At 43.1% G+C, this 9,930-nt stretch overlaps 1 protein-coding gene across 2 annotated transcripts in view; it reads left to right on the top strand.

Moving 5' to 3' along the window:
* The window catches only part of ATRNL1 (attractin like 1), a 1,264,546-nt gene that overhangs the window by 430,324 nt on the left and 824,292 nt on the right, over positions 1–9,930 (top strand). For both annotated transcript variants that reach the window (XM_019502884.1, XM_019502883.1), the window contains exon 20: positions 2,264–2,357. In XM_019502884.1, the coding sequence (XP_019358429.1) occupies positions 2,264–2,357 (94 nt within the window). The remainder of the gene's footprint in view (positions 1–2,263; positions 2,358–9,930) is intronic.

A 9,930-nucleotide genomic window follows, 5' to 3' on the forward strand; every position in this document is an offset into this window, starting at 1 on the left:
TTCAGAAGGGATGTGGACAACATGGAGAGGGCCACTCGCATGATCGGGGGCAGCAGGGGAGGCCCTACAAGGAGAGACCTGGGGATCCCCTGCTTCCTGGCATAGTCCCGGGACCTGCACGTGGCAGCAGGGAGTGAGGAATACAACTAGCTCCATCACATGGTACTTCCCCCTGCTGGCATGCAGATACCAGGAGATGTATGTGCACTGCAGGGAGCTCTGTGCAGTAGAGGCGGGCTGGCCTGACAGTGCCACTGGACGGCAGTGCCTCCGCAGGCCACGAGCGCCCTGAAGGACCACTGCCTCCTGTTGGCGCAGCTGCCAGCGGGGGGGGTGGGGGGTTGGGGAGGCTGTGCACCATGCAGGGGAGTGGGTGTGGGGGTTCCCACCCATCCTCACACCCACACCCTGTGAACCCAAACTCCACATCCTCCTGCCACCCCCCTGGGTGCAGGCTCCATGCTCCTGCCAGCCCCTAGCCCCATGCTTCCCCTTCCTTGCCCAGCTTCTTTCTCCCTTCCCTTGTGTTTCCCTACCTGTTGCCCTGAGCAAGTGCTGCAGCAGGCAGATGAGGAGGAAAAGCTGGACACCAGGGAAGCTAAGTTGGTCCCCTGGTGGCTGCAGCAGTGGCAGCAACAGTCCCACCCAGAAGCTGCATGATGCCTGGGCCAGGCCCTTCTGTGCAGGAGGGTGGGAGCGAGGTGCGCGGGTTGGATGGGGTACAATTAATTGGTGGGTGCCTCTGGGCCAGCTGAAATTGCTGGCAGGCCAAATCTGGCCTGCAGGCAGTGTTTTGCCCACTTCTGGTCTGTTAACTAGTAACAAGTGAAGAAAACATTGACAAAGATCTCTCTGAAATGTTAAATATACTGTATCCCAAATACATGGATGTCTCTGTTTTCTGAATTGTATGTTATGTCATGTGTGCCTTATACTCCATAGTTTTGGATTCAGCCTTGCTAAATAACTATTGTTTCTTTGTGTGCCAGTATAAGGAGTGGGAAGCCATATGGCTTTTGGGTGTGTATTCTAGGACACTGTCACAGGAACGGTCTTTGTATTTTAACAAAATCAAAGCATTAAAACATAGTCCCTCTGCCTAAAAGAAAAACTGTCCTTTAATAATGGGATTGTAAAGTGGCAAATAAAGTTTTATTACATGCAGGTCACCATTTAGTTTTATATCGATGGCCATACAGAAGACTGTGCATAACATCTTTTACTGCAGTTCTAATTAAAACTTCAGTTCTAATTAAAATTTCAATGAAAGCAGGATCCAATCCCTAGGTAGGTTTGGAATTATTGAAAAAAAAGTTGTTCATTTTCAGGAGCAGTTTGATACTCTGGTAACATTTATAATACTGTTAAGTCTAACCTGACCTGATGTCCTGGTTATGTAACTGTACAGATCTTATTCTTTCAATACACTTTGCACAGGGATGCCCAGAGGCAACTCCATTATATGCAGATCATGCAACATCTATCATCACAAGTTATCAAGGGTGGGTAGATGGGATTCAGCCTACACAGAGCTGTACTCTTTGACAACCTGTTGGGACCTTTAATTGATTTATCATACATTTAAATGAACTTCCTAGATTCTCTTTGCTCTCTCACTCAGGTTTCAGGGGTATTTAAAAAGCAAAATTACTTGCTTTATTTTTGCTTCTAGAGTGCTCTTGCCTTGAACCACAAATGCAGTATTAAATTAGCTGCTGTTCAAGTGGGATTTAAAATCTTTATGTTTGTTATATTTTCATCCAGTATAACAGGAATTCCAAGTATGTTGTATATTTTGTCAGGTACCTGCGGGAGAGCCTTATTTGGTTACACAGCAGGCAAGACTGTGGTCCCATTGAAATAAACAGGATTTTGCCATTGTTATAGGTCAGGATTTCACCTTGCATAGGAAAGGTTTTTATTGTTAATAATTACTCATATATTTGCCATTGTGTATACAAGTTGCATTGAAATGACAGACCATAATGACTGAAATCTTTGTTATTTACGGTGTCAGTAATCTTTTGATGAAATCTCTCTAAAGACACATTCAGACTGGAGTTCCTAACACTGGTGAATATAAATTAAATGATTGTATTAGTGACATACATGTAAAAGGGCCTCATAATGGTAATTTCTAATACCTTGACTGCACCTTCTTTGCAATGCATTTAGGATACAATATTAATATCCATAAATGTACGTTTAATTATAAATATACTATAGACTGTTAAATCTCCTCTTTCCCCTTTTGGTTTTATAGCTTGCACATGCAGTGGACACGCCAATGTTTGCCACATGCAAACAGGAAAATGTTTTTGCACAACAAAAGGGATCAAAGGAGACCAGTGTCAACTGTGAGTACAAATAAGTATAACCTTGCAGTATTTTAATTTATGCATAGCAGGTAATTTATTTTCTGGGTTTTTTTCCATTTCTTTCTTTGCTGTGGAGTAACCTCCAGAGGTTTCATTGCTAAATCCGGTCATTCTATGTATCTCTCCTATTTCTTAGAAAAAGACATAATTATTTTCTTTCTTTTTGATAAATAGCATAATAAATATTAATAACATTTTGCAGCCACTACAGTTTTCTTTTTTAATATCCTATAAAAGGAGATGGCTGGAGAATTATCTTTAGTATTGTTCTTTTTTATGTGCAATTGGAGTCCAAGTTCAAAATCTCTGTGAAGCTGGGAGTTATATTAGGTACATTTGTCACATACCTTTAGGTCAGAAACTACAGTAATTAGATTTTTAGAGTTTCAGAAACATTTTGAGGTGGACAATTCTTCAGACATTTCTCCACATAATTAAATATTGAACAGAAGGAATATATAGGGTTGTAGCCAAGGAAAGTGCAATTAGTATTTCTAGTTTCTGTACTGGAAATCAGCTGGATAGTTCATTGTTGACTGAGGCTTAAAAACATTTAAAGGAGTACAGCTATAAATCCAAAGCAGGTTGAAAAAAGATAGAAATTATGTTAAGTATTTTTTCTCCTATGTGGCTCAGATTCCCCTTTCTTCTGAAAGGAGATAGCCATACTTAGTTGCTCTCCATTTTGTGGTTCAGAGTTTTTAAATATTAAAAGTTACAGAACTTTTTTTGAAAGGACTATTAAAAATAAATGATGCTGTACTTCTTACCAGGACAGATTTATTCCAGACTCCTTCTCCACCTTCTTCTAATTTTCAGGAGAGTAGCAGTTTGTCCCAGTGGTAATTTGCAGTAGTTTTAGAGAAAACAGAAATGCTGAAGGGCAAACAGAAACCTTTTCCTGAGGGCTTTATTTTGTTTTTTAAGTTCTAGAGTTGTGGTAGTCTTCCTCTATTTGGAGGCATAATGGAAGAAAAATGATCATGTCATATTTGTATTTATTATTGTATCCTTAATGCCTTATTATAACATCAGCTCTAGGAACTGAGTGTTGTATGTGTTATAAAGTGATGTTTTAAAAGAGGTATTGTGTGGCCCTGTGGGAACTTGAGTTATACTACAGTCTTTCCCTTTATTTCCCTATTTCACCAGAGCAACATCGGATGTCAACCCATTATTTTATTTTTTTTCAGTTACCTAATCTATATATTTTAGGTATTTGTAGGATTCCAATTGCTATTATATATAGATATTGCTGTTCTAACCCCCTTTTCTGCTGTTAGATAGCATTCCTTATGGCTGTCTAGTAAATCCTTAAAGTTTATGAGAGAGTGTGCTGTCCTGAAAGATTATACTGTGAACACACTGTGGAGAAATGTATCAGACCAGTGGCTGGCAACCTTTTCAGGTTGTGGACCAGACTGACTCAGCTTGGATCACAGGTGTATAGGGATGTGGACGGGTGCTAGCCACTGCTACCTCTGTTTCTCTCACAGTGGCACCTGGAGAGCTCCCAAGGCATCCGCCTCTTCCTGTAGCAATACAGGGAGAGCAGCTGTGCCAGTGCAGCCTGCCACCAAATGCTGCTGAAGCCCCAGATCCAGCCCACAGGCTGTTGCTGACCTCTGTATTAGCTCAAGCTGGTGTTTATATTTAACCAATTAACAGAGTCTTCCCCTTGCTCATTGAATTTATTTTGTCAGCTTCCACCAAACTTTTGTAGCTTAGACTGAGTGCCCTACAGTCCAGAAGTGAAAATAAACCTTGATGGAACTGCAATCAGTTTATTGCACTGGGCATCTTTCTTTTAATATCCTACAGTAAACAGTATTACTGAAGTTTTACACCAGAGAATGATCTTCTAAGACTGCTCAGTTATCTTTGCTTTGTGATGGAGTTTATTAATGTGGCTGTAGATAAAGAGGGAGTCTTACATTAAAAGTCCAAGTGATTTTAATGAAAATGTAGCTCCTTCGGGAGCCAGACACATCCAGTTTTTTGTGTTATTTAAAGACTGTCTATTAGAATTAAGAGTACGAAGGGTCCAACCAGGATTGTGGCAGGAGGGTGGGAAGGTAGGCAAGTAGTAGGAGAAGAGTGGCAGCAGCAGGGGCGGGGGAAGTGGTGGTGGTGGTGGCCACAGCGAGGGGTGGGAGTGGTGGCGGCAGCAGTGGCGGAAGGGTGGGCGGGCAGGGAGGAGTGTCGGCAGCTTTGGGTGAGAGTGAAGTGGCAGCTGGGTGGGAGTGCGGGGCCTGTGCTGGTGCCCCAGGGTCAGGGCTAGCAGGGACCAAGGCAGAGTGGCAGGAGCCCGGAGCCTGGGCCAGCGGGTGTGTGGTGCACTGTGCAGGGCTTGTATGCATTTCCCTGGTTCTCCACCCAAGCCATGCGCCCCTGGGCAGGATCCCCATGCAATGGAGCTGGTGGCCTGCCCTGCCCACTGCTACGCACAGGTCATGGGGAATGGCAGGGAGGTCTGTGCTATGGAGCTGGGCCAGCTCCACCCTTCTCCCTGCCACATTGGCCAAGTCCCATGACCTGTACCACTGGCTTCATCACATGGGGCTCCCCCTGGCAGCATGGGGCTTGGGCATGTGGAGAGCCCAAGCCCCATGGTGGCCCAGTCATATGCAGTTCTGGGGCTTGACAGTGCACTGCCAGGGGGCTTCTCTCAGTGCTGCCACTGGCTTCAGGGGCTGTGTGCAATGGCAGGGAGTGTGTTTGTTGGGGGGACCCGCACACCCACATATCCCAACAAATATTCCCCTACAAACCCCATACCCACTCACTCGCACCCACACCCCCTCGCAAACCCCACACACACCCACAACCACAGCCCCCTACAGACCTCATACCCACCCACCCACACCCCCTACAGCTACTCATAACCCTCTCACACACTCGTACAAACCCCACACACACTCACACCCTCCTCCACACCCTATATACACACACATCCACACGCATATACCTGCTCCCCTCCACCCCCATGCAATATATGAGAGTAAGACTTGATTTCATGAGCTATTATGTAATCACCTCTATATATGACACACATGCACATAAATCTGGGTAAAAATATTTTTTGACATAAAATTAAAATATGATATTGTAGATGTTTGATTTTTAGTATCTAATTTGTTTTTTCTGGTTCCAAGATGTTAAACCCCGTTCCCAAAAGAAGTACTTCTGGGGGCAAAAGTCAGGGACTAAGGCTGGTTCCAAGATGGTGACAGGAGGGTGGGGCACCCATCAAGGGGCAGGGCTACCCTTGTGGCCCTCAACAACTCACCAAAACGCGTTAAGTGGCCCTCCAATCGAAATAATTTCCCACCCTTGATGTGGATAAGGGAACAGATGTGAAAACAAGTCTTTCTACACCCCTGATCAACCTGCTGTTAAGACGCATTCTTCTGCAAAGCATATTCTTTAACTCTGAGTATGTGTCGTGATTCACCAGTTAATGTTGATAAGATACCAACACTCCTTATTCAGTGTTTTCAGTCCAATTTGTGAGGCTTTTTTATTAATAGAGAGTAGCAGAAAAGAAGCTAGTGTCAGAAAGTTATGTGCATATTCCTGCTCATGTTCAAGTGCAAGAGTTGGTACTGTAGATAATACCATTTCAGCAGGGCTCCTGGTTCTGTTTCTCTTGCATATCTACAGAAGTTCAGGCTGAGAGACAGGAAATAAAGAGCAACAGACCAGAGTCCATTGTAGCAAAAAGGTAAGAGCCTCCAGGTTCTGATTAGGTGTGATGTTTTATGTCCCTTTTTTTTTTTTTTTTTTTAACCCAAGAAGATGGTCAGTTTTTGGTTTTGTCCATTGATTTGGTTATGGGGAGAAATGGATTATATAGCCATTCATTTCCTTTATGTAAAACTGTTTATAAAGATTTGCAAAAACTTGTTTCCATGAACATGTAGGAATTCAGCAAGAGGGGATGGTTTTTGCTCATAGTTTTGTGTGTCCATCAGCCTTTTGCTAATCTTTCTTCTCAGGGCCTTGTTCCCAGTCTATGTTCTTTTCTTTTTTTCTCCTTCTCTGTGCCTGTCCTGGTGGCATTTTTTTCCTCTTTTGTTACACACACAGGCATGCTTCTCCAAGCCAATCAATCCTCTGCCTTCAGTTTGTTATCAGTTCATACTAGGCTACATGGATCCGTTCCTCTTCCAGTCTTAACCTATCATTTTGCTTTGGAACAAGGTCCAGTTGCTTAAGCTATGTATTCAGTAAAGGAGCTGAATTTCTCATTTATATTTATCCTGAAGAAAAGGCAGGTCTTATCCCCAAGCTTCAACAAGGGTTTTTTGCAACCCATAACAACATGTATTAATTCTGTGGATAAGGATTAGGACTTGTATTGTTTTTTTTTCCTATCATCTATCTGTTATCTAGCTACCAGAGGGTACTAGCTCCCTCAGGGCTGAAGACTACTTGTATATTTTTGGCACTTAAGTACCACTAGCAGGACAGATCATTGAATTTATTATATAACTCCATGCCATCCTTTTTGGATTTGGCATGACCTCTGATGCTCAGTGATGGAGAGCAGTGTGACCGTGTTTCATTGAGAACTCTTGTGGCACCTTGCACTCAAGTAATGCTTTTCATTAGTTTCCTGCAAGTGGAAGTGCATCAAGGCTCTCAAAATAGAAAGTGAACTTTACCACTGTTGTTGTTCAAGAGTTGTTTTTGTGCACTTTCTGCTTCCTTGCTCTGCCTCAGAAATTCTGTATATTCAGGACTGATGTTCAGGGAAAGGAAGTGTCGGGATTGTGAGGATTCCCTCCTTTATGTAACTTCAGTTACTGAATATTCAAAGCTTCACCCTCGTCCCTCAAATGGGTCCAGCTCTGGGGAGGGTTCTTTAGACTGATTGCCAGAGGTGCCCATTCTGTTCCACAAAAGTGAATGCACAGAGGCAGCTCTCAAAGAACAGTATTTTATGCATGGCTAGCCTTTCATTTCTGCCTCTTCCATTTTTAGATCACACATGAACCATTAATTTGTACATAGGAAGGACATCATATTACAAGTCAGCCTGCTCCGAGACTAATGCCCATTCTACACATTGCACTTAAGGTATTAGCCAGTTAATCGTGTCTTAAGTTGTGACCCAGCTCACATGCACCCAAATATTCAGCCAGTTACTGGTGTAATAAAAAAGCAGTAAGCTGCAAAGTTACTCCACAAAAAAATGTATACTAACTTTGTAGCTATTTCTAATCACGCCATTAATTGAACGTGTGGCCAGGTGCCCCCCTGTGGCTGAGAGTCGCATCAACTTGGGGGCTCCGAGCCAGAGGGGTGCACCACCCACTGCCAGGCCTGCAGCTGGCAAGGCTTACAGCAGTGTTTCCAGCACTGCCTCTGCTGTGAGGCTCATCAGCTTCAGGGCTTGCCATGGGAAGAATGCTGCCCCTTGGGAGCCTCATCAGGTGTGGGACTCACAAGAGGGACAGCACCGGGAACACTGTTGCAAGCTTTGTCAGCTTCGGGGCTCACAGTTGGGAAAACAGTGCTGCTGCTGCGAGCATTGCACCTCATTAAGCTTGTAGGGGTGGCAGCGTTCTACCCACAATGCCAGCTGTGTGCCATGCAGCTGACAAGCTCACAGCAGGGGCAGTATTCCTGGCACTGCTGCTGCTGTGAGCCGCACAGCCCATGGGGCCACTGTGGGGAATGCTGCCCCTGCTGTGAGTTCCCATCAGCTTCAGGTCTTGAGAGCCAGTGCAAGGAGAGTCCAGGATCACAATCCCAGGCTCCCTCTGTACTGGCAATAAGATGCAATGGCATCTAATACATGATCCCGAAATCACACCTCCTGCCATGCACGTGTGGCATGGGAGGAAGCATGATTGTATGGATCATGTTTTGGATCCACCTGCATGTGTAGAGCAGGCCTAATACAGTGGTCTGCTTTGGCTTTTGTAAAGTAGCTAACTGATGTAAAAGGCTGACCCCAAAATTGTGCAAAGTGCTGCATAGGGGTTATCCACTGAAACTACATTTATGGGAAATGCACAGCTAAATCCCTGTGCACCATTTTAAAAGTTCAGAGGTGAGTGTTGCATAAACGAACTCATGCTGCTGAGAGGCATATTCCCTAGCCCTTATTTGCCCAGTATACCCTGAAAAAATACACTATATGTTTGCAGAACTCTAGTTAGTTATTTGTTTAACCTACAGAAGTTTCACTCAAAAAGTAACAGCTGTATTGTCACTCTTCAAATGTAGGAACTGTAGGAGACAAGTCTGGAAGAGATCTTTATGGTCATATAGTTTTGAAGGCTGTACTATGTATATCTTATATAGAATGTTAAACTTACTCAAGTTTTTTGTTGCAAAAAATATTACGGCATATTTACTTCAAGATTAAACTAAAATAAACTTTACCCCTTCCCCCCAACCTGTGTTCAGTGACACAACATCTACTCAAATATGTACAGAATTACAAACTAGAAGGTAAAGATTGTTATAAATGATCTAGCAAGCTGTAAATTATATTTATTACTTTATTATGTTCTGCATGACTGTTATGTGGACTCTGAACTGTACACAGCGTGAACACTGCTGTCCCTAGCTTTGGATATAAATTGTTTTTGCCACTTGTTGGGCAGACTGTTGTGCAGTCTCAGCAGCAAGCCTATAACACTATGATTACTAAAATAAGGATTTCTATGAAAATTTAAAACAGTAGCTGTTCAGTGTGAAAGTTAGATTTATATTCCTGTCAAGAATTCTATTGATTACAGAGTCATAGCTTCAGGGCTGTACATTATCCTCCATCCTTTCCCCCATGCCTTATACCTGTACATGGTGTACAGTGAGCATTGTGCCCAAGGGACTGGGGTTTTAAGAAATCAGGGAGATTGTACATAACAAATTATTTCAAATTGGGAGGCTGTAGCAATCTAGAGAGAAAAGAGTACTTGATCTTCTTAAGATGGCCACAATTTTCTTCCTTGGTAGACTGAATTTTCTAGTTTAGTGGTTTTCAGCCTATGGTCTGCGGACCCCTGGGGGTCCACAAACTATGTCTAAGGGGTCCACAAAAGAAGACTTGATCAACCAAAACTGTGTGAATACCCACGCTAACAATTCAAAGGGGTCCGCACCTCCATTCAAAATTTCCAAAGTGCTCCATTTCCAAAGTGCACCTCCATTTGAAATTTTTTTTGGGACCACAAGTGAAAAAAGGTTGCAAATCACTGTTCTAATCTAAACATAGAATTAATACAGAATTAATAGAAGTAGTGTGTGTGTGTGTGTACATGTTTGCCAAGGTATTATCTGTTCCATCAGAATAGTATTGTTGCATACTGCAAAGTCTACTAAATCCACAATGCAAGGTATTTTAAATGGAATGAGGGTTGCCAAGGAGTTTAGTGCTAACATTTAAGTTTTGTTTATATACAGATAGACCCAGACTGCAAGATCTAGGGTTATTTACTCGGGTGAAGAAGAGACTGGAGGGGAGATTTGATAAATCTTCAAATACCTGAAGGGCAGTTACAGAGAGGCTGGAGATGAGCTTTTCTTTGTGGCTGTA

The sequence above is a fragment of the Gavialis gangeticus genome, unplaced genomic scaffold (genome assembly GCF_001723915.1).
Source record: "Gavialis gangeticus isolate Ggan-Ray unplaced genomic scaffold, GavGan_comp1, whole genome shotgun sequence".
Taxonomy (NCBI): Eukaryota; Metazoa; Chordata; order Crocodylia; family Gavialidae; genus Gavialis; species Gavialis gangeticus.